We start from the raw sequence: 27,758 nt of genomic DNA on the forward strand, positions 1-27,758 counted from the left end.
CTTCGCTTTGCTGGATCTGTTTTGTGTGAGTTCGAGGTACCCGGAACCCACCTGTGCGCTGCGCCGGTCCGGCCGGAACAAACAGAGTGTAGGACTTGAACATAAGATGGCGGCGGTAGCGGTTGGGCGGCAACGGGTGTGAGGGCGTCAGGCTCTGGGATGTTTCTGGTTAATTACAGCAGCAGCAGCTCGGAGGAGGAGGAGGGTCTGACTGGACCGGGATCGCCAGCCCGAGCGGAGGGAGGAGTTGCTGCCGGTGGCGGGGCCAAGTGAGTAACTGAGGCCGGAATTAGTGGGGGGAGAGCCGGTGTGGGCCGTTAGGAGATTCCCTTCCAGCCAAGGCTATGATGTTCAGTTAACTGGATACATGGCTTAAATATTACACAGAATATACAGCACAAAAACAGGCCATTCAGTCCATGCTGTTATTTATACTCCACCTTATCCTCCTCCCATCCTTCATCATCTAACTATCAGCATAACATGGAATCAAAGATTGGCAGCAAACCTGTAACTGAACAAAAGCAAAATACTGCAGCTGCTGGAAATCTAAAATAAAAACAAAAAACGCTGCAAATACTCAGCAGGTCTGGCAGCATCTGTGGAGAGAGAGAAACAGAGTAAACATTTCAGCAGTGACCTGTGCCAGTTCTGATGAAAGGTCACAGACCTGAAATATTAACTCGGCTTCTCTCTCCACAGCTGCTGCTGGACCTGCTGAGTATTTCCAGCACTTTTTGTTTTTATAACTGAACAATGGGCAGCCTTCAAAGAGGAGATAGTTTGGACAAAGACCAGATGGGCTGATGACAGGGATAGAGAGCAAGATGGAAAATGACAGATGTCAGGTTGATAAAAGTTAGAATCAGGCTGAATGTAGAAAGTCCTGAGGGGAAGTAAATAGGGAAATCCTTTCCTGATCCTCATCCTTGCAGTTTTGGTATCATCCTTGTAAATCTTTGTACCCTCTTCAGTGCCTCTGTATTCTTTTTATAATATGGTAACATGTACACAATGCAGGAGGTGTGGTCGAACCAAGGTTTGATGAAAGTTTAGCATAACTTCTCTATTATCAATTCTATTCCTCTAGAAATAAAGTTTCCTTTTGTTCTGGCATTATTAACCCATGTTGTTTTTAGTGATTTGTATATTTGTACTCTGAGATCCTTTTGCTCCTTTATCCCATTTAGATTCTTGTACTCCAATTAAGAAGGAGCTTTATCCTCTTTGGATATTAAGTTCTTAAATGTTCCAGTTTCTATCAGTAACAAATACGACTTGTTATTGTATTTTACTGCATCAGGTTGTAGCTTTGAATTCTGTTTTAAAAAAAAATCAATATGCTGCAGTAAACCTCTGCATCCCTGCTGCATATTGGAGAGGGAGAGATAAGAGACCACAATGAGGGAAGCAAATGTGTGTGCGAGGGAGAGAGAGTGAGAGAGAAAGAGAAGCAGAAACAATTATAGAATGAGAGAGAAACAAATATGTGCAATTTAAACAACAATTTATATTTATATAGTGCCCTTAACATAATAAAACGTCTCAAGGCGCTACACAAGAGCATTATAACACAAAGTATGACACTGACCCACATAAGGAGATATTGGGTCCAATGATCAAAAGCTTGGTCAAAGAGATAGGTTTTAAGGAGTATCTTAAAGGAGGAAAGTGAGGTGGAGAGGTTTAGGTAGGTTATTCCAGAGCTTGGTGCCTAGGCACAGCCGCCAATAGTGGAACGATTGAAATCAGGGATGCACAAGAGGCCTGAATTAGAGCAACGCAGATATCTTGGAGGGATGTTGGGCTGGAGGAGATTACAGAGATAGGGAGGGGCAAGACCATGGAAGGTTTTGAAAACAAGGCTGAGAATTTTAAAATCAAGACATTGCTTGACCAGGAGCCAGTGTAGGTCGGCGAGCACAGGGGTGATAGGGGAACGGGATTTGGTACACGTTAAGACACAAGCAGCAGAATTTTGGATGACCTCAAGTTTACGGAAGGTAGAATTTGGGAGACCAGCTAGGGGTACATTGGAATAGTTAAGTCCAGAGACAACGAAAGCACGAATGAGGATTTCAGCAGCAGATGAGCTGTGACAGGGATGAAGTTGGGCAATGTTATGGAGGTGGAAATAGGCAGTCTTAGTGATGGCACGAGTATGAGGTTGGAAGCTGACCTCGGGGTCAAATGTGACATCAAGGTTGTGAACAGACTAGCTTAATCTCAGACTGTTGTCAGGGAGTGGGATGGAGCCAGTAGCTAGGGAACAGAGCAGGGACCGAAAACAAAGGCTTCAGTCTTCTCAATATTTAATTGGAGAAAATTTCTGCTCATCCAGTATTAGATGTCCGATGAGCAGTCTGCTAGTTCAGTAACAGTGGAGGAGCCAAGAGGTGGTGGTGACGTCGTGCTGGGTATCATATGAACGTACCAATTAGGAGCAGGAGTAGGCCACTCGGCCCCTCGAGTTTGCTACGCCACTCAATAAGATAATGGCAGATCTGATTGTAACCTCAACTTCACATTCCTGTCTACCCCGATAACCTTACACCCCCTTGCTTATCAAGAATCTACCTCTGCCTTAAAAATATTCAAAGATTCTGCTTCCACTGCCTTTTGAAGAAGAGAATTCCAAAGACACTCAACCCTCAGAGAAAAAAATTCTCCTCATCTCTGTCTTAATGGGCGACCCCTTATTTTTAAACTGTGACCCCTAGTTCTAGATTCTCCCACATGAGGAAACATGCTTTCCACATCCCACCCTGTCACGACCCCTCAGAATCTAATATGTTTCAATCAAGTTGCCTGTTACTCTTCTAAACTCCAGTGGATCAAGCCACGCCTATATCTGTGTTGTCAGAATACATATGAGAACTGATGCTGTGCTTTCAGATAATGTCATAGAAACATAGAAAATAGGAGCAGGAGTAGGCAATTCGGCCCTTCGAGCCTGCTCCGCCATTCGTTATGATCATGGCTGATCATCCAACTCAGTAACCCATTCCCATTTGCCCCCCATATCCTTTGATCACTTTTGCCCCAAGAGCTATATCTAACTCCTTCTTGAAAACATACAATGTTTTGGCCTCAACTGCTTTCTGTGGTAGCAAATTCCACAGGCTCACCACTCTCTGGGTGAAGTAATTTCTCCTCATCTCAGTCCTGAAAAGTTTACCCCATATTCTTAGACTATGACCCCTGGTTCTGGACTACCTCATGGGGAACATCTTTCCTGCATCTACCCTGTCAAGTCCTGTTAGAATTTTATAGGTTTCTATGAGATCCCCCCTCACTCTTCTGAACTCCAGCGAATATAATCCTAACTGACTCAATCTCTTCTCATACGTCAGTCCCGCCATCCCAGGAATCAGTCTGGTAAACCTTCGCTGCACTCCCTCTATAGAAAGAACATCCTTCCTCAGATAAGGAGACCAAAACTGCACACAATATTCCAGGTGTGGCCTCACCAAGGCCCTGTATAATTGCAGCAAGACACCCCTGCTCCTGTACTCGAATCCTCTTGCTATGAAGGCCAACATACCATTTGCCTTTTTTACCGCCTGTTGCACCTGTATGCTTACCTTCAGCGACTGGTGTACGAGAACACCCAGGTCTGGTTGCATATTCCCCTCTCTCAGTTCAGATAATAATCTGCCTTCCTGTTTTTGCTACCAAAGTGGATAACCTCACATTTATCCACATTATACTGCATCTGCCATGCATTTGCCCACTCACTTAACTTGTCCAAATCACACTGAAGCCTCTCTGCATCCCCCTCACAACTCGCCCTCCCACCCAGTTTTGTGTCATCTGCAAATTTGGAGATACTACATTTAGTTGCCTCATCTAAATCATTAATATATATTGTGAATAGCTGGGGTCCTATCACCGATCCCTGCGGTACCCCACTAGTCACTGCCTGCCATTCGGAAAATGACCTGTTTATTCCTACTCTTTGTTTCCTGTCTGCCAACCAATTTTCTATCCATCGCAATACACTACCCCCAATCCCATGTGCTTTAATTTTACACGCTAATCTCTTACGTGGGACTTTGTCGAAAGCCTTCTGAAAGTCCAAATAAGCCACATCCACTGGCTACCCCTCATCAACTCTACTAGTTACATCCTCGAAGATTTCTAGTAGATTTGTCAAGCATGATTTCCCTTTCATAAATCCTTGCTGACTCTGTCCGATTCTACCACTGTTCTCCAAGTGCTCTGCTATAAAATCATTGATAATGGACTCTAGAATTTTCCCCACTACTGACGTCAGGCTGACTGGTCTATAATTCCCTGTTTTTTCTCTACCTCTCTTTTTAAATAGTAGGGTTACATTAGCTACCCTCCAATCTGTAGGAACTGTTCCAGAGTTTATAGAATCCTGGAAGATGACCACCAATGCATCCACTATTTCTAGGGCCACTTCCTTAAGTACTCTGGGATGTAGATTATCAGGCCCTGGGGATTTATCGGCCTTCAATCCCATCAATTTCCCCAATACCATTTCTCTACTAATACTGATTTCCTTCAGTTCCTCCCTCTACTAAACCCTGTGTTCCTCAACATTTCTGGTATGATATTTGTGTCCTCCTTTGTGAACACAGAACCAAAGTATGCATTTAGTTGGTCAGCCATTTCTTTGCTCCCCATAATAAATTCCCCTGTTTGACGGTAAGGGACCTACATTTGTCTTCACCAATCTTTTTCTCTTCACAAACCTATAGAAACTTTTACAGTCAGTTTTTATGTTCCCCGCAAGCTTACTCTCATACTCTATTTTCCCCTTCTTAATCAATCCCTTGGTCCTCCTTTGCTGAATTCTAAACTGCTTCCAATCCTCAGGTCTGTTGTTTTTTCTGGCGAATTTGTATGCCTCTTCCTTGGATCTAATGCTATCTCTAATTTCCCTTGTAAGCCATGGTTTGGCTATCTTTGCCATTTTACTTTTGCGCCAGACAGGAATAAACAACTGTTGCAGTTCATCCATGCGCTCTTTGAATGTTTGCCATTGCCTATTCACCGTCATCCCTTTAAGTAATGTTTCCCAATCCATCATAGCCAACTTGCGCCTCATACCTTCATAGTTTTCTTTATTAAGATTCAGGACCCTAGTCTCAGAATCAACTACGTCACTCTCCATCTTTGTGAAGAATTATATCATATTATGGTCGCTCATCCCCAAGGGATGTTGCACAACTAGATTGTCAATTCTTCCTCTCTCATTATGCAATACCCAGTCTAAGATGGCCTGTTCTCTAGTTGGTTCCTCAACCTATTGGTCCAGAAAACCATCTCGTATACACTCTATGATTTCCTCCTCTACGGTATTGTGACTAATTTGATTTGCCCAATCTATATGCAGAATTACAGATGTTCCTTTATCACATGCATCTCTAATTTCCTGTTTAATGCCATTCCCAACATCATCACTACAGTTTGGAGGTCTATATGCAACCCCCACTAACGCTTTTTGCCGAGGAGCAGCATGTAGGTGAAAAATAGGAGGGAGTCAAGGATACATCTTTGGGGGGGCACCAGAGGTAACAGTGCGGGAGCAGGAAGAGAAGCCATTGCAAGTACTTCTCTGGCAATGAATAGATAGATAAGAATGGAAGCAGGAGAGAGCACTCCCATCCAGCTGGATGACATTGGAGGAGGATGGTGTGGTCAATTGTGTCAAAGGCTGCAGACAGGTGGAGAAGAACAAGGAGGGTATGTTTAACTTTGTCACAGTCACATAGGATGTCGTTTGTGACTTTGATGAGCGCTATTTTGGTACTGTGACAGGGTGGAATTCTGATTGGAGCGATTCAGACATGGAATTCCAGGAAAGATGGGCATGAATGTGATGAACAACAACACATTCAAGGACCTTGGAGAGGAAAGGGAGGTTGGAGATGGGATTGTAGTTTGCAAGGCCAGTGGGATCACGGTTTGCTTTTTTGAGGAGAGTGGTGATGACGGCAGATTTAAAGGAGAGCGGGATGACGCTTGAAGAGCTAACATGGAGATCTGGAGGGGAAGTTGAATGATCAGTTTAGTGGGAATAGGAACGAGGGAACAGGAACTGAGTCTCATGGACAAAATGAGCTCAGAAAGGGCATGAGGGGAGCTAGGAGAGAAACTAGCGAAAGAAAAATATTTGTAGTGTAAATGCAAGCAGTCAATTTTCATTTGTATCCTGCGTCTGAATTTTGCTTAGCACAGTGCTGTACTAGATGAAGCTGTTAAAGGATAATTCCCAGTGATGATGTTTTGTTTTTAACTTATGATGCACAGAGTGAAATCCCAGCGCTTGCCTGTCCCAGAGAGTGTAATGGGGATGTTCAAGGAATCAGAAGAGGAAACAGATGACAGTGTTAATCACGATGGCCGCATACGCAGCTTCCCACACCAACGAGGCAACTGGTCAACGCTTGTGTACTTGGAATGTGAGTCACTGATCTTCGACTTCAGCAAATTTGGATACTGAAATCTGAAAACTGTCAATGAAATTTATTGTGACGCCAGTAGAAGGTCTGAAAGCAAAGAAGGAACTCTGATTTAGATACTGTATTGTCACATCCTCAGGTTGTTTCAAGCTGTTTCACAGCCAACTAGTTGCCTTTGAAGTATAATCAGTGTTGTTATGAAAGCATATACCACAGTCAATTTGTGCAGAACAGAATCGCACAAAAAGCAATGAAGTGAATCACCAGTGTCTTTCTTTTTGCTAGTATTGATTGACAGAAGAATGTTGGTTAGGCAAAGGAAAGATTAAATTTTGGTGCATATTATTTAGTGCGATATGTAAACAAACTGACTGTGGACACCTGCACATTGGATTACAGTACCTTATCTGAGAAAGGACAGATTTGTTGTGGAAATGGTCTTAGGTTTGCCATGCTCACAAGATAAAATGTTCTACATAATGAAAGTTCATTAGGCATGTTGTTGCAGTACTGATGTACTCTAGTTAATCTGTATTAATATTGAAGACTTGGAACGGTGCCGGCCTGTATTCCTTTCCCTTGTTCTCTGAAGAGAGGTTTAGGAGGACAGGTGTGCTGCTACAGACTGCTTTTGTTATATTCCAGCCAAAGGTCACGAGCACAGTCCTGATATGATTTCTCAGGTAGGGAGTTCAAGGTCAAGCTCCAGTTGTTGCCTACACATAGTTCAAAGCTGGTAATCTCTTCAATGGCATAGATGGACCTCTCTCTCTCTTCTGGTTTTGTCTGCCCAGCATATACTTTTATTAAGTTCCTTATCAGAAGCCTGGTTTCTGTCAGGAGACCAGAGTTCCTCTGTCATTGTTCTCATATATGGTGTCTAATGTTGAGTTAGACAGTGGAGTCTGGGTGTCACTCATCTTTATTCCATCTCAATAAAGTGGAATTTTTCACACTCATTCTCGAGTTTGGAGTCACCAAGTCTGCAATGCTATTCTTAACCCAGTTCATTGGCGAGAAGTAGCCATGAACACAGAATGGGTTGTTTACATTTTAATGCCTTCTCCAAGGCATGTACAGACATGAAGATTGACTCAGGACTCTTGCAGTTTTCATTTGTATTAGCAGTGCAGGGTAAGGTCGCCTGACCCCTCAACCTCATTTTGTTTTGTCGGAAAAGAGGCCATTTCGGGTTTGTTGCATAAGTTCATTATAGAGCTCATAACTTCTCCTTGCGTGAGTGTGACAATGGGAGTGATATACTGACTGCACACACAAATGTGTTGACACCTAAAAGTCTAATCTCCTGTAATTGTGCTTAACTGAATCTAATTAAAACTACAGCAATCACTGAGCAATAAAGTTGGTGAGTCACTGCTATTTTGTAAAGTGAAGGTAAGATTTAAAATACATTAATTATTTTTTCTAATGAAATGCTGCTTGCCTGTTGACGGTTCTACATTATATTTTTGTATAATCTTGGATACGTAGGGTAAACCTGTTTAAAAATAATTAGTTGAGTTAGAAGCTGTCTTTTCAGGATAAAAGAGAGACTTTTTATGTCCTCGAGATGCTACAGTTTGCTCCAAAGTGAATAAAGTACTTTTGAAGTGTAGTTATTATTGTCATGTAGGGAAACAGCAGTTAATATGCTCACATAAAGCTCGCACCAGCAGCAATGAGATAAGCGACCAGATAATCTGCTTGGTGGTGGTGGCTGAAAGATAAATATTGGCCAAGGCACCAAGGAGAACTCCTCTGATATTTTTTAAAATGTGCCATGGGGTTTCTTGCATTCACCTGAGAGGGCAGAGGGAGCCTTAACCTAGCATCACATCTGTAAGACAACATCATTCACAGTGCAGCACTAAAATGTCTGCCTAGATTATGTGCTCAAGTATCTGCAGTGGGGCTTGAAGCTACAACCTGACTCAGGTGAGTGTGCTATCTCTGAACCAAGGCTGACACTTAATTGACTGGCTGATATGCTAAATTTCAGATAGGAGAATGGAGTCCAGAACCATGTAAGATGCAGGCAGATGCTTTGATCTGTAGATTACTTCGAACTCAGAAGCTTGCATTAAGGCTAAACTAATTCTTGTTTTTTTTTTTGATGGACATTTCTATTAATAGATATAAGAGCATGCCAAGCAGACACGGGAGTGATTTCAGTTTGTGGCAAGTGTCAAAAGTATATAAGATGACTGATGAAAATATTATGGCATGCATTAGGCTGCAGGTATATGGGAAGCTCCGTTAGTTTGTGGAAATTTCCCTTTTTTTGAGTTATGAGAACAAGTTAACAATTTGGGGATAAAGTCCAAACTATAGTTTTAAAAATAGCTGCAGTTTGTAAATTCACCAGAACTCTAACCAAACAAACACTGACCTACACGTGAGTTCACAATATTGCAGAGTGCCTGGAAATGTTATGGCTCTCACCTGAGTGTCAGATTCTCCCTCTGGGTCACACGAAAAATGAAGATTTTACAAAGAAATTGTGTGCATCTGGAATATAACTGGGAAGGTCTCACTGTTCTAAGGCCCAGGTCCTGTTCTTTTGTTTGCATCCAGTAGAGTCCTGAGGGCATGCTCACTGTCAGAGTTGCTGTCTTTCGGATGAGACGCTAATCCAAGGCCCCTACTGCTTGGCTTTGGTGGTGGTAAAAGATCCATGGTGTTATTTCGAAGAAGAGTTGGGAACCTAGCCCCAGTGTCCTGGCTAATATTTATTCCTCAATTAACATTACAAAAACAGATTATCTGATCATTATCGCATTTCTGTTTGTGAGTGTTTGCTGTGAACATATTGGCTGCGCATTTCCTACATTACAACAGTGATTGCACTTCAGAAGTGCTTTGAGACTCCAGCGATCGTGAAAGGCACTATATAAATGCATGTCTTTTTATATAAGCAGGGTATTCTCTTTATTGCCCTTTAAGTTGTTGCTGTGTCTGATTTTAGCCACTGGTAGGAGCTGTAACAAATGCCTGTTGTTATAACTTGATGCTGGATCTTTTGATAGTTAAAGGGGAAGGAAGGAAAGGACCTTTCTACAGGAGAGCACGATTGTATTTTCAGAAATTTTTCATAAAAGGTTAATTTTTTCACTGCTATAGCCGTTGAGGAAAATCTTCCTCCCTGTTAGTAGCTTGCATAATCTCAGCTATGTCTCCATTGGAAACAGTGAGATGTGCAACTTCAGACTTGGGCTGAGGACAGCTCCATGGTGACCTTGAGAGAAAGAGAATCTGTTCAAGGGGCTCCGTGGCAGCAATCAAACTTGTGTTTTTAAATAAGTTGAAGAAATTTTTGGTAGGACAATCATTTTTATCTTGAAGCAAAATTACAACTCCTAGACTTTCCCTCCTCTTCAACAATTGGATGAAATCTTATACTGTTCAGTGGGTGATGGTCAGCAATGTGCTGAATATCTTTTCACATCCACTCAGATGTTTCCTGAGTGATAGCCACGTGGATAACTGTGTTTGATTCATTATGACATTTGAGTGTTTTCAACTAGGGAAAAATACCCTAGCTCCATGAATTAAAATGGCCTTGTGTGTAATATATGTTGGGGTTGGTACAAGAATGTAATAACATTATGCGTGAGGAAGTTAACTGCAGTGCAATAGCACTTATAGCTTTAACCCTTCTCTGTCAGAAAAAGATTAATAATATCAGTACTCCAAGCGTTCTAATAGATGGCTCTGACTGATTTTCATAATGACTTCCTGATCTTGCTCTCAAGGAAGGGACCACATACAAAGCCCGGATGCTGCCATGCAGGGAAAGAGAAATCCATGGAAGCCATCTCACACACCACCCAGTGGCTACCCAAGAGTACCAAGTGACTTGAGAGTGAGATGCTATGAGAATCGAGTGTAAAACAAAAAGAAAATCACTGGCTGAAACAAGTGAAGGAGGCAGACTATTGATTCCAATAGTAACAAGAATCTATTCTTTACTTATTGTTGCCTGGTTTAATAACAGGACCATTGCTCATGAATAATTTTGATTTTACTATTTTAAAATGTCTGCTTAAATGAATGTGATAGCGCATGTGACTAATTCAAAACCACAAGTGTAACTGAGAAGTTGGTGCTTGTAATGTATATTTTCTAAAGATTGCAAGACTCTGCTTTAAAATTCATATTACCCTGGCTTTTTTCAGATTACCCTGAAGAGGAGTTTCTGGAACTTATTGATCTGCTGCTGACCCATCTACAGGCACACAGGCTGCCAATGGCTCGGCTAGCAGAGTTTCATATCAGTCTGTCACAGACGGTGGTGCTGCGCTATCATTGGATAAACATCTTTGTGGAGTCCTTAAAGGAAAAGATGACCTCCTTGGACAGGTATGATTGAAGTTAATGCGCTGTTGGTGCAAAAACATACCTGTCTGAGACAATAAATGTATTTTATTTGTTCTTTAGTAGTTATGACAGATTAGCTAATATCCATCTGTTGTCATATTAATAAACTTGTTTAATGTTTGTGGTATTTTTAATACAATTCTTTGTGCAGGTCCCTGGTGGGCTAGTAGGTAGGATTTGTCACTTTCGCTGCTGCAGCCCAGGTTCGATTCACAGTCAGGGAATTGCTTTACAAATCTGTCTGAAACTTGGAAATGTAGTAAACAATGAGGTGGATAGTAACAGACTTCAGAAGGACATAAACAGACTGGTGAAATGGGTAGACATGTGGCAGATTAAATTTAATGCAGAGAAGTGAAAAATGATTCATTTTGGTAGGAAGGATGAGGAGAGACAATATAAACTAAATGGTACAAAAGGGTGCAGGAGCAGAGAGATCTGCAGGTGTATGTACAAAAGTCTTTGAAGGTGGCAGGACAATTTGAAAAGGCGGGATCCTTGGCTAGATAGAGGCATAGAGTACAAAAGCAAGGAAATTACCCAGAGAGTGGTTAGAATGTAGAACTCACGACTGCAAAGAGTAGCTGAGGGAGAAAGGAATAGAAGGATATGTTGATGGGGTTAGATGAGTAAGGGTGAGAGGGGCTCTTATGGAGCATAAACGATGGCATGGACCTGTTGGGCCAAATGGTCTGTTTCTGTGCTGCAACTACTATGTAAGTTATGATAAATCTTTATAAAGCACTGTTAGGCCCCTTTTGGGGTATTGTGTCAAATTCTGGGCACCACACTTGGAGAGGGTACAGAAAAGATTTATCAGAATGGTACCAAGGACAGGGGACTTCAGTTACATGGAGAGACCAGAGAAACTGGGGTTGTTCTGCTTAGCGTAGAGAAGGTTAAGGGGAGATTTGATAGAGATTTTTAAAATTATTGAGGGTTTTATAGAGTAAATAAGGAGAAATTGTTTCCAGTTGCAAGAGGGTTGGTAACCAGAGGGCACAGAATTAAGGTAATTGGCAAAAGAACCAGAGGCAACATGAGGAAAATAAATTTTATGTAGCACATTGCTATGATCTGGAGTGCATTGCCTTAGAGGGTGGTGGAAGCAGGTTCAGTAATAAGTTTCGCAAGGGAACTAAGCAAGTATGAAGGGAAAAATTGGTGAGCTGTGGGGAAAGGGCAGGGCAATAGGACTATTTGGATAACTACCAAAGAGATAGAATCACAGAATTACGGAATTGTTACAGTGCAGAAGGAAGCCATTTGGCCCAACATGTCTGCACCGGCTCTCGGAATGAGCAATTCACTTAGTGCCATTCCCCTGCCTTCTCCCCAAAGCAGAGATTAAGATTGAGAAAAGTTAGAAGATGAGATGGTGGGAAAGAACACCCGTGTGCAGTACGACTTCCACATTTCAGGAATTACTTGATTTGTACTAACTGCTAATTTTTGTAAGTGTAGTTAGAAAACATAATGCTGTTTGCTGCTTGTGAGACCCTTGCACGGACATCAATTCTCAGAGTTCCACAAACAGTGCCCTCTATCTAGAAATCTTCTGACATGGATTTATTGAATGGCAGTCATTGCAGCATCATATGACTATCAACATCAAATATGCATTGCAATTGAAGAACTTTTCAGTTTTAATAACCAATAGAAAAAACTGATCTAAAATATCATGCAAAATGAACTTCAAATAAATTTAAACAAAAAATGATGTGGCTCATGGAAGATCAACTTATGGTCATTTTCAGCTTTTCTGTCAGAGGTTCTTTAACTAGGAAAGTGAAAATTCTTCTATTATCTTTACACTTTTTGACGATCCTATCAAGCAGAACCCAATGGCATCCCCAATCTGGTTTCAAGTGGCCAATTAATTTATATTAATTGGCTACCTGCCACTGCCGGGCAGATAGGTGTTTCCATTACTCACTCGCCTCCAGCAAAATCGGGTGGCCGACCTGGTGCGCTAAGCTCAAAATTTCCCCCTCCCGCCTGCTACCAAAGCCACCTCGGCATGTCTGGTAAGATAGACAGGCACGATGGATTGAATGGCAGCCTCCTGTGCTGTATCATTCTATGATTCCCTTGTGTTTTCCTCCTCTTCATCTCTTTTTAACTGCAGTAGAGGTGATCTCCATATGGTTAGGATTTTGTTGCAACAGGGTATGAATCTCTAAAACTGGATTAAGGTATCCAAATGGGCAACTACTGCAAAAACTTCTATTTATATAGTTCCTTTCACAACCGCGCGCCCAAATCGCTTCACAGTCAATGAAGTACTTTTGATGTGTAGTCGCTGTTGTAATGTAGCTCAATAATATTAACGCATGGAATTTCTCCAACATCCTGCAGGTTTTACTGCGTTTCAGATAAAGTGAAGATCTACATTAATCAAGAGAAGACCAGGTATAGTGTCCTATTATAACAGTGGTTTTGACTGCATCATGCACAAATCATGTACCTAGGTGAGCTTTTAAAACTGTGAAAATACACAACAACCTTTGAGATTTGTTAAAGTAACTAAGCCCTCTCCCAGTAATTACACTAGATTCTTTGGAGTCTTTTATTCTGAAGAGATTCCCTACAAGAATTACAGAATTCCAACTCCAAATTATAGTGTGGCTCAATTACATTAATGTATTGACTACTTCTGAGACTAGCTCTGTTTTCTTCTGAGAAATATACTCAGTACAGTTCTGTTATCAGGTGACGATTGACTTACACAGCACTCTTAAAGAACCCTAAAGGACTATCTAACCTGTTATGACGGGCAGGGACTTCTTTGTCATGAGATTATAATGCTGTATTGTAAACATAATTCCTCCCCATGCTCCTTGGTCACATTTTTCAGATGCAGATAATTCTGACTGCTCATTGTTCTCAGTTTGAAAATGCACCCGTTTTAAGCTCAAAGTTGTTGAAAAAACTCTTAATACTAATAGTTGGTATCAAACCATTAATTTGAGGTTCTTACACTGTTAATGGGAATGCTTAGATGCTAATATGGTTGCCACTGACTATAACCCTGATGCACTGTTATCTTTAAACACACCATTTGGGGTGTTCTCACTAATAACTTAACCATCTCTTGGTGCCTATGCCTCTTGTTCAGCATTTCCAAAGTGATGTTCTCAGCCAGCTTTATGTGGTTAAAAATATTTAATTGAGTCAACTGTGAATTTTTTTTGTGGTGCGTGTATATACCTGAGTGGAGAATGACAAATTCTTCTGTGTGTCATCATCCAAATTGACTCAGACATCCTATGATACCGATACTGAAGAACAAGTCTATTGTCGTTCCTGATTCTGGAAGATTATCAGACTCTAATGATGCCGGCTTACTGTGATTTTATTGAAATAGGGTTTTCACTGCTCTGGTATCCAAGTGTTCATATTACAAGACTGTGTCATGGTTCAGATGATGCAGCAAATCACAAGATCTAAGCTCAATTTAAACTAGGTTCATCTGCGATTGTCTGCAAGGCTGTGTGAAGACTCCTGGGGGATCTGGTGGTTTTGATTTTTCAGGTAATGGGAGTGCTGTTGCAGCTATGGACCTATCCTATCACATGACAGGAAGCGCCAATAATGAAAAACTTTTTACTTTGATCTTGCGATAGGCTCCACCAATATTGTTTCATGAAGTTACAGAAGTTTTTCTAATTCTTACACAGGAGCTTCCTCGGTCTAGAGGTTTCAGCTGGCAGCAACAATTTACTGGAAGTGGTCAACGAGGTGGATAAATCCATGAAGGAGTTCGACCTGAAAACTTATCATAAGGTTCAACCACTTTATAATCCATGCTGTGCCTCAGAGTACATCACCAATGATCTATTATACAGCACACTAACTGAACCATAGATTGGTTACAGCACAGAAGGAGGCCATTTGATCCGTTATGTCCCTGCCAGTTCTCTGCAAGAGCAATTCACCTAGTCCCACTCCCTCACCTTTTTCCTCGTAGCTCTGCAAATTTTTTCTTTTCTGATAATTGCCAATTCTCTTTAAAGGCCTGGTTTGAATCTGCCTCCACCATGCTCTCAGGCAGTGCATTCCAGATCCCAACCACTTCTTTTTCCAATCACCTTAAATCAGTGTCCTCCAGTTGTCGATCCTTCTGCCGACAGGAACAGTTTCTCCCTGTCTGCTGTGTCCAGACCCCTCATGATTTTGAATATCCATGTCAAATCTCTCAATCTTCTCCTCTTAGAATCATAGAAGGTTTACGGCACAGAAAGAGGCCACTTGGCTCATCGTATCTGTGCCAAGCCACCCAGTCTAATCCCACCTTCCAGCATTTATTCTGTCTTCTCCAAGCAGAATAGCCCCAGCTTTTCCAATCTATCCTCGTAACTGAAGTTCCTCATCCCTGCAACCATTCTCGTGAATCTTTTCTGCACTCTCTCTAATGCCTTCACATTCTTCCTGAAATGTGGTGTGCAGAATTAAAAACAGTACTCAAGTTGAGGCTGCATCAGTGCTTTGTAAGATTTTGTGCATTTTAGAACCACATGTCATAATCAGTTTTATTTGCTTTAAAGGAGTGAATTTTCTTTTTCCCAGCTTATAATGTTGGGATGCCCAAAATATTCAATCATTTCTCCTAACTTCATTTTCCCCCCAAGATCAGCCCTCCTGCTCAATAAAATGGAACTTTACAACAAATAAGTAAAGTACATCATCATGTACTGAGACTTGGTGTGAATCAGCTGCAAATGTACACTGGAGTTTCAGTGTGCTGCTTTTAGTTCAGTTACATCAAGAAGGCTAGATGATGCAGTGGAGTAGCACACAATCTTGAGTTCACAAGATTGGCATTTCTCATCTGTAATCGTTTATGGATGAAAGAAGTTGGAATGAGTAAAGAAAGATCCTCCATTTTTGCCATTGTAGCACTTAATTGTTTCTTAAATCTTTCCAGGGTTTTTGCCTCCATTTCTCTATATGGAGGTAAACCACAACAACTTGCTTTTAAATAGTGCCTTTAACGTAGGAAAATGTCCCAGGCTACTTCTCAGAAGCATAATCGGACAAAAAAATGACAGAGCCAAAGAAGGCAATATTGGGGGTGACAAAAAGCTTGTTCAAAGAGGTGAGTTTTAAAGAGGATCTTAAAGAAAGAGGGAGCAGTGAAGAGACAGAGAGAATTCTGTGTATTCACTCAACACATGTTTTCTGTACCTTTTTAAGATCACTTCTCAGACACCTTTTCAGGCTGAACAACCCATTTCTCTAGTTTGTCCTCATAACTCAGATGTTTTGTACTGGGATCAACCTCATGGTCCTTTTCTGCATCATCCTCCAGCACTTAAATGCCTACCCTGTGACTCAGCGGCCAGAATTGGACATGATACCCAAGATACATAATTTGATTACAATTTCCTCTGACTGTTGTTTTAGCTGTGTAGTTGACTTCGTTGGCCTTGAAATCCTGACAGATGGGATAAAAGTGCTCTCTGTGTGCCCTAGCTGTAAGGGTGGATTTTCAACTTGTGAATTGTGTTAGGGCAGTCTCAGCTAAGTTTATTTGGCACAGATTGGCAATCTCTGAGGCACGTGGAAAGAAAATTCACAGTGATGTTCCTCTGAGTTTGGAATTGAGGCACGTTTGGACAATGTGAAAGAACTTTACTTTTTATCTGACAGTACAGGTACCTGACAATACCTGCAATGACTAATATTCATAGTGGGAAATGATTCTTTCCTGATGCTAATGCCCTCATTGTTATGAACACAAAATATTCATTAAGGCTACATAATGAAAAGCTCAGTGGCTGCCTAACCCTAATTTCACAATGATGATATTGTGTGACTGTATCTTCTCCAAGTCCCCACATGATAGAATGTTGTGCCTTTTCTTCATGTTTGCTGCCTGAATTATCCCATAAATGCCAAATTTTACCATGTGATTATTACTAATTCTGGAAGGGCGATGGTTGCTTAGAATTATATGACTGATATAGATATTTTTGATGGATAGCCCTACTTCAGCAAAGTGCACAACACAGATCAGATACAGATCAACCATGATCTAATTGAATGGCAGACCAGGCTCGAGGGCCTAATCATCTACCAAATACAGCACATGTCTCAAGCCCATCAAGTTCATATTTTATTAAAAAATTCTGTTTTAAAGGCTTCAACATGGTAGTGTTGCATACTCTCTTTCATCTGTATAGTAACTATTTCTTGCATTTTGACAGAGGCCTTCCTTTCATATTAGTGTGGCCTGGTGCTTAGGGGATGCTACTACTGAACTTGAAGAGCACCAACAAGAGCTGCAGGTAGGTACTGAAGTATAAGAACGTAAAGCTATTATCAGATGTCAAAATTAAATTGGTTACTGATCTTACTGAGGGCCAGCAGGTGATTTGAGGCCACCTTTGGAATGCAACTCAAAGCTTCAGGTTGCCACAGCAAACTAATGCTGATGATACAAAGTTAGCCGGCATTGTAGACAGTCTAGATGACAGAATAAAATTGCAAGGAGATATTGACAGACTAGGTGAATGGGCAAAACTGTGGCAGATGGATTTCAATGTGGGCAAGTGTGAGGTTATCCATTTTGGACCAAAAAAGGATAGAGCAGGGTACTTTCTAAATGGGAAGATGTTAAGTACAGTGGATGTCCAAAGAGACTTGGGGGTTCAGGGGCACAGATCTTTAAAATGCCACGAGCAAGTGCAGAAAATAATCAAAAAGGCTAATGGAATGCTAGCCTTTATAACTAGAGGATTGAAGTATAAAGACACAGAGGTTATGCTGCAGCTTTACAAAGCCCTGGTTAGACCCCACTTGGAGTACTGTAGGCAGTTCTGGGCACTGCACCTTAGGAAGGATATGTTGGCCTTTGAGGGAGTGCAACGTAGGTTTACAAGAATGATACCTGGACTATAGGGGTTAAATTACAAAGAGAGATTACACAAATTAGGCCCGCTAGAATTTAGAAGGTTAAGGGGTGATCTGATCGAAGTCTTCAAGATATTAACAGGAAAAGACAGGCTAGATAAAGATAAACTATTTCCACTGGTTGGAGATTCTAAAACTAGGGGGCATAGTCTAAAAATTAGGGCCAGACCATTCAGGAGAGATGTTAGGAAGCACTTCTTCACTCAAAGGGTGGTAGAGGTTTGGAGCTCTCTGCCACAAACAGCAGTTGAAGCTAGAACAGTTGTTAATTTTAAATCTGAGATAGATTTTAGTTAAGCAAAGATATTAAGGGATATGGGCCAAAGGCAGGTATATGGAGTTAGGCCATGGATCAGCCATGATCTCATTGAATGCCGGGACAGGCTCGAGGGGCTGAATAGCCTACTCTGTTCTTATCTTCCTATTTTCCTATGTATTTTTATTCGGTTCATAATTTCAACATTTATTTTTAAAGCCAGTTGTTTATATCTTGATGGGCATTCAATCTTACCAAATACTGAACCTAAACTGGAATATACACAAGATACACTTACCTGCTCCTGTACCTATTGGATTATCAGCAAATGCAGGAAATTAGGTGGGTAGAGAGAGCCTGCATCTGATCTGTCCCTTTAAATTAACAGAGATCAGCCAGGCTTGGCTAGGGACAAATCATCCTCCCCAAGGTGATTTCCGTGTATTTGCTGGGCTCTGGTGTTCTTGTAGCCTTGAGAGCAGGACCAGGCAAATCTTACAAAAGACCATTTTAGCTCATTTTTGAGGGAACTCTGGCGAAGCAATGAAGGTGGGTGACTGATCTGTTCATATTGCCACTGTGCTTGTCCTCTACTACTGGCTTTTTAATGTGATTGAAAATAATTCTAAATTTGGCCTGCTAGAACATGGGATGTGTTGTGGTGGTTGTGAGATTTCAATAAATACCACTGATATTTTTTAAATCAGGGCACTGCTATAAATAGCAAACTGCTATAGTATAACTCATCTGACCTTCGTAGACTGAAATCACATCAACTGGGAATGGATGAGTATGTGTACAAGGGGTTGCTTAATCTAGAACTGACAAGTTTTTGATATTTCAAAGTTATATTTCTACATAAAACCCATATCTGGGTTTTATTCATGTGTACACTGGTGTATTCAATTTGTAAATGTTACTGTATGATCTTCACATTTGTCAAAGCACAGCTACACATTGTTCTGTGGTTACAACAGAACATTAGAAATAGGACAGGAGTAGGCCATATGGCCCCTCAAACCTACTCTCCCACTCAATAACATTATGGCTGATCTTTGACCTCATTTCCACTACCCATCCAATCCCCATATACCTTGATTCTCCTCGAGTCCAAAAAACTATCTACCTCCGCCTGGAATATACTCAACGATTGTAGAGAATTCCAGCTCTCAGTGATGGATGGATGCAAATTCTAAATTTAGTTTTGGCAGTATGCATTATTAATATTGGTTAAATTTATGTTACATTTTTAGATAGTCTTTCAGTAAGGAAATTGGTGAATAAAATAACAGTAATTTAGTTGGAAATTTTCCTTAACTGACAAAGTTTGAAGTGATACATTTATATGAGAGCCTCAGTAGTATATTGCACTGTTGCAATGCTTAGTCCTCCCATAAGGTAGCATTACATGTGACAAGAATTTTGTACATGGATAGCTATCTCTTATGAAATGGGCTAGCAATTTCATGCTTTTAGTTCAGTTATGAAAGTTATTGCCAGAGAGGGTTCAAGTCCCTTGGCTCATTGAGGTTGTGTCAGTGTTTTCTTTATCTTTTCCTGAGAGCACCTTTGAATTGCAGAAATAAGAGAATTATCATTAGATTTTGTTTGATTTGTGAATGTTGGTAACTGGCTTGGAGCACTTGCTTCCCACTGAGTGAGAGAATTTAATAAACCTCGAAGGAATTCACTGATTGGGGGGGGGGGGGGAATATTTTAGTTTCTGCTGCCTATGTCCATTAAAGTGACAGGCTTAGTAACTGTGTGAATGAATACATTGAACAAAAGCATATTAAGTTAATTATTTTCGACAGTTTCTTCTGTTAATTGGGTAATGATGGTGACAGCTCTTTTAAATGTCAGTTATTTTGTATCATGAGAAGATGTGACTGGCATCAAACAGCAGATTGAGCAATACATCTCAATTTTTTGGACAGACAACTATTTCCAAAAGACACAGAATCTTCTTGTATTGCTTTTCCTTTGTCACTGATGTTCTCACCTCTTTTAAAGTCATTGATTGCTGACTGAGCTAAAGTTTCATAGAACCATAGAAAAACTACGGCACAGAAGGAGGCAATTCAGCCCATCGTGTCCTTGCCAGTCAAAAACATTAGCCGCCCAATTTAATCCCACCATCCAGCACCTGATCCATAGCCTTGCAGGTTACAGCACTTCAGGTGCATGTCCAGGTACCTTTTAAATGAATTGAGGGTTTCTGCCTCCACCACCATTCCTGGCAGTGAATTCCAAACACCCACCACCCTCTGGGTGAAAAAAATTTTCCTCATGTCCCGTCTAATCCTTCTACCAATCATGTTAAATCTATGCCCCCTGGTAATTGACCTCTCTGCTAGGAGAAACAGGTCCTTCTTGTCTACTGTATCTAGGCCCCTCATAATTTACCAGAACTGTACGCAATACTCCAGCTGTGGCCTAAGCAGCATTTTATACAGTTCCAGCATTACGTCCCTGCTTTTGTATTCTATACCTCGGCCAATAAAGGAAAGCATTCCATATGCCTTCTTCACCACTCCATCTACCTGTCCTGCCACCCCAGGGACCTATGGACATGTACTCCTAGGTCTCTCACTTCTTCTACCCCTCTCAATATCCTCCCGTTTATTGTTTAGTCCCTTGCTTGGTTTGCACTCCCCAAATGCACTACCTCACACTTCTCTGGATTGAATTCAATTTGCCACTTTTCCACCCACTCAACCAAACCATTGATATCATTCTGGAGTCTACAGCTATCCTCTTCACAATCAACTACACGGCCAATTTTTGTGTCATCAAATTTCCCAATCATGCCTCCCACATTTAAGTCCAAATCATTATTATGTACTACAAACAGCAATGGACTCTTCACTGAGTCATAGAGTTATACAGCACAGAAACAGGCCTTGGTCTTACGTAGACTTTCCTACAAGTAGCTGCTCCCAGTCCACTTTGGCCAGATCCTGTTTTATCATATTGAAATCGGCCTTCCCCCAATTCAGTACCTTTATTTCCGGTCCATCTTTGTCCTTTTCCACAACTACCTTAAATCTTAGAGTTATGGTCACTATCCCTGAAATGCTCCCCTACTGACACTTCTACCACTTGTCTGGCTTCATTCCCTAAGATCAGGTCCAGTACCGCCCCTTCACTTGTCGGACTTTCTGTGTGCTGGCTCAAAAAGCTCTCCTGAATGCACTTTAAGAATTCCGTCCCCTTTAAGCCTTTTGCACTAAGACTATCCCAGTTAATATTGGGGAAGTTGCAATCCCCTACTATTATTACCTTATTATTTTTACACCTCTCTGAGATTTGCCTACATATCTGCTCCTCTATCTCTACCTGACTGTTTGGAGGCCTGTAGTACACTCCCAGCCAAGTGATTGCCCCCTTTTTGTTTTTAAGTTTTACCCATATGGCCTCATTTGAGGAACCTTCTAAGATATCATCCCTCCTTACTGCAGTAATTGACTCCTTGATCATTAGTGCAATGCCACCTCCTCTTATCCCCTCCCCTGTCACGCCTGAAGATTCCATACCCTGGAATATTGAGCTGCCAGTCCTGCCCCTCCCTCAACCATGTCTCTGTGATAGCAATAATATCATAATCCCATGTGTTAATCAACACCCTCAATTCACCTGCCTTACTTATAAGACTCCTTGTGTTAAAATAGATGCAATCCAGCCTTGCATTATTCGCTTGTGCCTTAACAGGTCTATATTTTCACTGCCTTCCAGACTGACTTAGTTTCTGTTCTGTATTTGGCTGTGCATCACCCCCTACTGTACCTCCACTCTGTATCCTATCCCCCTGCCAAATTAGTTTTAAACCGCACCCCCCCCCCCACCCACCCCCGCAACAGCACTAGATGAAGGGTCACTGACCTGAAACGTTAACTCTGCTTCTCTCCCCACAGGTGCTGCCAGACCTGCTGAGTATTTCCAGCATTTCATGTCTTTATTTATTATAGCACTAGCAAACCTCCCTATAAGGATGTTGGTCCCGTTCCTGTTCAGGTGCAACCCGTCTGACTTGTACAGGTACCACCTTCGCCAGAAACAGACCCAGTGATCTAGGAAACTAAAGCCCTCCCTCCTGCACCATCTCTTCAGCCACGCATTCATCTGCTCTATCCTTGTATTCCTATACTCACTAGCACGTGGCACCGGGAGTAATCCAGAGATTACAACCTTTGAGGTCCTGCTTTTTAATTTGCTACCTAAATCCCAAAATTTTTGTTGCAGGATCTCATCCCTATTTCTACCTATGTCGTTGGTACCAATGTAAAGCACGACTTCTGACTGTTCACCCTCCACCTTCGGAATGTCCTGCAGCCACTCCATGACATCCTTGACCCGAGCAGCAGGGAGGGAACATACCATCCTGGAGTCATGTTTGCGGACACAGAAATGCCTATCTGTAACCCTTACAATAGAATACCCTATCACTATAGCTGTCCCACTCTTTTTCCTCCCCTCCTGTGCAACTGAGCCACCCATGGTGCCACAGACTTGGCTCTTGCTGCATTCCCCTGTGAAGGTATCTCCCCCAACCGTATCTAAAGCGGAAAATCGGTTTGAGAGGGAGATGGACCCAGGGGACTCCTGCACTACCTGCCTAGTTCTTCTACTCTGCCTGGTGATCACCCATTCCCTTTCTGCCTGAGCAGTCTTTACCTGCAATGTGACCACCTTCCTGTATGTGCTATCCACGATGATCTCAGCCTTGCGGATGCTCCACAGTGTTCCCAGTGGCTGCTTCAGATCTGAAATGTGGATTTCGAGTAGCTGCAGCAGGAGACATTTCCTGCACACGTGTTCACCCTGGACACTGGAAGTGTCCCTGACTTCCCAATTGCACAGGAGGAGCACTCCACGCTGCCGAGCTGCCCTGTCATAACTTACCCTTAATTTACTCAAAATTTAGCGATTATTTATACTAAAGACCTTGATTTCCTAAAAAAACTACTTACTATATAAAAAAAAACTGTAGACCGTACCTTTATCTTCACTTTAGTTACTAACCTACTTTACTTACTTTAGTCACTTACCAGATACCAAACAGGTAGCTTCTTCCCAAACCAATCACCTACCTGCTTGCTTGTGATGTTTGATGCTATGTTTGATTTAAATTAAATTAAAAGCTTACCTGTATACTCACCCCGGCGGCTCGCTGTTTCCCTGCTCTCACTGTTGATTGTGACGTCAATCTGATGTCACTTTTCAGTTTTTCCCTGCTCTGCTCCTGCCATCATCTTATCTCTCTCTCGCTTTGTCTCCAGTCTCCGACTCTGGGCTTTTGGCGCGCTTTTTAAACCTCCGCTCCCGCTGTGCTCCTCTCTCTCTCGCTCTGTCTCCGGTCCTATAGAACGCCACTGGAAACCGCTTTCCATTCGCAAAAACATCCGTCGACTACTACCCTTTGTTTCCTGTCACTGAGCCAATTATGGATCCAACCTGCCACATTCCCCTGCATCCCATGGGCTTTCATTTTACTGACCAGTCTGCCACGCAGGACCTTGTGAAATGCCTTACTAAAATCCATGTAGATCATATAAACTGCACTACTCTCATCAATCCTCCTTGTTACGTCCTCAAAAAACTCAATCAAGTTATAGTTTTTGCACTCAAAAATTTGCCTACATATTTGTTCTATCTCCCTCTCTCTATTTGGGGGTCTGTAGTACACTCCGAGTAATGTGGCTGCCCTTTTTTTACTTCTGAGCTCCACCCATATAACCTCATTTAATGATTCATTTAGCATATCATCCCTCCTCACAGCTGTTATTGTTTCATTAACCAATAATGCTGCACCCCCTCCTTTTTTATCCCCCTCTCTATCCCACTTGAAAACTCTATATCCAGGTATGTTGAGTTGCCATTCTTGCCCCTCTTTAAGCCAAGCTTCCATTATAGCAATGATATTGTGTTTCCATGTGAGCCCTCAGCTCATCGGCTTTATTTACTATACTCCTTGCATTTAAATAAATACCTTTTAATACTGCAAAATTTCTGTGCTGCACACGTTTTAACCTTTACTTCTTCTGTCTTTCAGAGTCATTCGCTAATTTTCTGCCTCCTGTTCCCTGCCCTGAAGTTCACAGGTTCCCATCCCCCTGCCAATCTAGTTTAAAACATCCCCAACAGCACTAGCAAAACTTCCTGCAAGGATATTTGTCCCAGTCCTGTTCAGGTGTAGACCGTCCAGCTTGTCCAGGTCTCACCTTCCCCAGAACTGGTCCCAATGCCCCAGAAATCTGAAGCCCTCTCTCCTGCACGATCTTTCCTGTCACACATTCATCTGGTGTATTCTCCTATTTCTGTACTCACTAGCATGTGGCCTTGGGAGTAATCCAGAGATTGCTACCCTTGAGGTCCTGCTTACTAATTTCTTTCCTAACTCCCTAAACTCAGGCTGCAGGACCTCATCCCTCTTTCTTCCTATATTGTTGGTACCAATGTGGACCACGACCTCTGGCTGTGCACCCTCGCCCTCCAGAATGCTCTGTAGCTGCTCGGTGAAATCCATGTCCCTTGCACCAGGGAGGCATCATATCATCCTGGAATCTCGTCTGTGACTGCAGAAACACCTATCTGTTCCCCTAACAATAGAAGTCCCTACCACTATTGCTCTCTTGTCTTTTCTCCTCCCTCTGTGCACAGCTGAGCCACCCATGGTGCTCTGGTCTTGACTCTCGCACTCTCCAGAGAAACCCTCTCTCCCATCAGTACTCTGAACTGAATACTGGTTAGCAAGTGGGATGCCCTCTGAGGACTCCTGCACTACCTGCCTGGATCACCTTGTCTGTCTGGCAGCCACCCAGTCCCTCTCTGCCTGTGCTCTCTTAATTTCCAGGGTGACTACCTCCTGAAACATGCTATCCAGGTAGTTCCCTGCCTTGCGGATACGGCACAGTGACTCCAGCTGCCGCTTGAGTTCCGAAACCCGGAGCTCAAGCTTCTGCAGCTGGTGGCACCTCCTGCAGATATGTTTGTCAAGGACACGTGGTGCGTCCACGACTTCCCACATACCATAGGAGGCACATTCCACTTGGCTGAGCTGCCCTGCCATTACTTATCTTTACAGACTAATTATTGCTAACATAATAAGTAGAATAACTTACCAGTTACTTGCCAATCAGCTTCTTCCCCTGTACCGTGGAGGCTGAAAGGCAGAGAAGAAAAGAAAGACAACCAATCAGCTTACGGATTTCCCGTGATGTCACTTAGTTTCTTTCCCCCATTTTTCGACACAGCCAAAGCCTGCCCCTTCGGTCCTCTAGCTAGGTGTAGGCCTCGAGCCCCGCTCTTTATTTATAGCTCCGCTCCGGTCCCTCCTAGTTCTGCCGACTCCGCTCTGATCCTCCAGGTAGGTGTAGGCCTCGAGCCCCGCTCTTTATTCCACAGGCACCAGTTGCCTTCTAGTTATTTGCTCAAGTGGCCAGTCTTCATACTTGAGCCTTGATGATGAGTGCTGGCAAGGTGTTCGACTGCAGCAGTGCGTTACACTTGAAGCTGATGCTATCCTCATCTAATGTCTATCGCACCACGTTCACAACGAGCATTGCCAGACACTTTTGAGTAATGAATCATTTTCACCTTCCTACCCCAGAATGCTGAGGCCAAATGTTGCAACCTTACTCAGTGCAAACTTGAGATTTAAATCTGGGACTTCCCAGCTCTGTGTGACTCAGTTACTCATTAAACTTTCCGTGGAATAAAAACTGAAAATGTTGGAAATACTCTGCAGGTCTGGCAGCATCTGTGGAGGGAGAAACAGCTAATGTTTCAAGTCAGACCTTTCATCGGAACTTTCATTAGGTTTGGGGCCTGGTTGTTTTTAAATGCTATAGCTGTTGTTTTATTTTAATCTCCTCTTGCCATTTATCGGTTGGGCGGAGAAGTTAAATAGTCTTTTGTTGCCATGCATGCTGTTAACGCTATTTTGTTGGACAGCACAAATGATGTGGCTGCTTTGGGTCTGGAGTCATACCAGTTCTTCCCTGTAGATATCCCACCCTATAACTCAGAGCACAGACCAAGAATAGGGTATTTTCCAGATCCAGCCTGCTCCTTCTATGTGTAAACTGCCTAATCATCGACTCCACCCCATCCATTTAATCTACTGAGAGAAAGATTTGTGTAAATATACTGTGTTACCCAAAGGTTATTGAGAAACCTTCATAAATTACTGTTTATGTCTCAGCTGGAGTATTGTAGATAATTCGGCCACACACCTCAGGACAGATGTAAAGGTCTTAGAAAAGTTAAGAGGAGGTTTGCCTGGAATGAAGGACTTCAGCTATGAAGAGAGGTTGGAAAACTTAGGACCGTTCTCCTTGAAACAGAGAAGGTCAAGTGGTGACCTAATAGAGGTTTCCAAGATGATGAGAGGTTTTCGTAGAGTAGATAGAGAAAAACTATTCCCACTGGTGAGTGGGTCAATAACCGGAGGGCATAGATTTAAAATCAATGAAAAAAAGATCTAGAGGGGAGATGAAGAGAGATTTTTTCACTGTGTTGTCGGGAGCACTTGACCTGAAAAGGTGGTAGAAGCTGATTTCTGTAAATTTAAAAATGGAGTTGGGCAGGTACTTGAGGATGAGGAACTTGCAGGGTTACAGACAAAAGGCAGGGATGTGGGGCTAAGCACAACTGCTCTTCTGGAGACCAGCACAGGCATGACAGGCCCGACTGGCGGCTTCCTGCACTGTAAGTTTCTATGTTCCTATGAAAACTATAAATGTTCTTTTTATCATCAGGTCCTGGTTCTTTACCCTATTCCTTATGTCCAAAAAATATAATATCTGTTGGAAGTACAATGGGGGAGAAATTTGTTTGTGTAGCACCGCTTGAGTAGGCAGATTATGTTGATTCCCTGGGGGCAGGCAGAACTGTGGGGCCCTACATGCAAAGCATTCTGCAATGACATCAATGAGCAATGCAGCACGGGCCTCAAGGGTAGCTGCAAACAGATATTTCCCCCACTATAAAACACACAAAATTAAAGAATTGAAGTATTGTATCAACTATTGAAATAAACAAAAATCCTGTTCGCATGTGATGTTAGTATCATCTCTAAATTTGATATGTTGATGTTGTTTGCAGGGTATAGTGGATAGATTTGAAAGTAGTGCCAGAATCCTCCGAATGTATGCAGATCAAGTGCGATGCAAAACTGGAAACAAGATTTTCTCCTTTCCCCTGCGATAGCGACGGATGCTCTTTTTTGAGGACTCAACGGGAAGCTGCGACTTGAGCCAGGAGTATGACCGAGCAGCCTTGGGAAGAGTCCCATTCTTTCCCAGCTATCTGCTGTAGTTATGGAGAGACAGTAACCTCTTGCCTGTAATGGGTCATTCATTATGGCTAGATCATCGTTGCAGTGAACAATTTATTTTTCAGAATAAAGACACTACTTCTTTAAATGAAAGAGGATTTAAAGTCTGAAAATAGGAGTTTTGCTTTAAACCAACATCTGGAGAGAATGGCTTTTAAAATCCAAGTTCTACCCATGTATGTACAGCAGCAGAACTGTCTCCATGTCAGTGGGGTGACTGAGTCTGTTACTAATTTACTACAGTTTTTAATATTGTTTATAGTACCTTTACCACATGGACTGCAGTGGTTCAAGTAAAAGGCTCACCACCAGCTTCTCAAGGACACCTAGGGATTGCCAATAAATGCTGGCATTGCTAGTGAGGCCCATATCCTGAGAATGGATTTTTAAAAAGTCAAAATAATTAAACTTTAGAACTTGTTTCTATTTTTCTCATCTT

At 42.2% G+C, this 27,758-nt stretch overlaps 1 protein-coding gene across 1 annotated transcript; it reads left to right on the forward strand.

The window, feature by feature from the left end:
* Nucleotides 1–72: 72 nt before the first annotated feature.
* On the forward strand, nucleotides 73–27,754 carry usb1 (U6 snRNA biogenesis 1). Its single transcript, XM_068049607.1, has 7 exons — nucleotides 73–269; nucleotides 6,283–6,434; nucleotides 10,610–10,793; nucleotides 13,170–13,223; nucleotides 14,492–14,597; nucleotides 17,021–17,101; nucleotides 27,088–27,754. The coding sequence occupies exons 1-7, from the start codon at nucleotides 160–162 to the stop codon at nucleotides 27,190–27,192; spliced, it is 792 nt and encodes a 263-aa protein (XP_067905708.1). The 5' UTR covers nucleotides 73–159; the 3' UTR covers nucleotides 27,193–27,754.
* Nucleotides 27,755–27,758: the final 4 nt, after the last annotated feature.

This window comes from Heterodontus francisci, chromosome 17 (assembly GCF_036365525.1).
Source record: "Heterodontus francisci isolate sHetFra1 chromosome 17, sHetFra1.hap1, whole genome shotgun sequence".
NCBI lineage: Eukaryota > Metazoa > Chordata > Chondrichthyes > Heterodontiformes > Heterodontidae > Heterodontus > Heterodontus francisci.

Coding starts and splice junctions, on each gene's coding strand:
- usb1 (XM_068049607.1), top strand. CDS start 160: ATGTTTCTGGTTAATTACAGCAGCAGCAGCTCGGAGGAGGAGGAGGGT. Junction 270..6,282: donor GCTGCCGGTGGCGGGGCCAA/GTGAGTAACTGA, acceptor TATGATGCACAG/AGTGAAATCCCAGCGCTTGC. Junction 13,224..14,491: donor ATTAATCAAGAGAAGACCAG/GTATAGTGTCCT, acceptor ATTCTTACACAG/GAGCTTCCTCGGTCTAGAGG.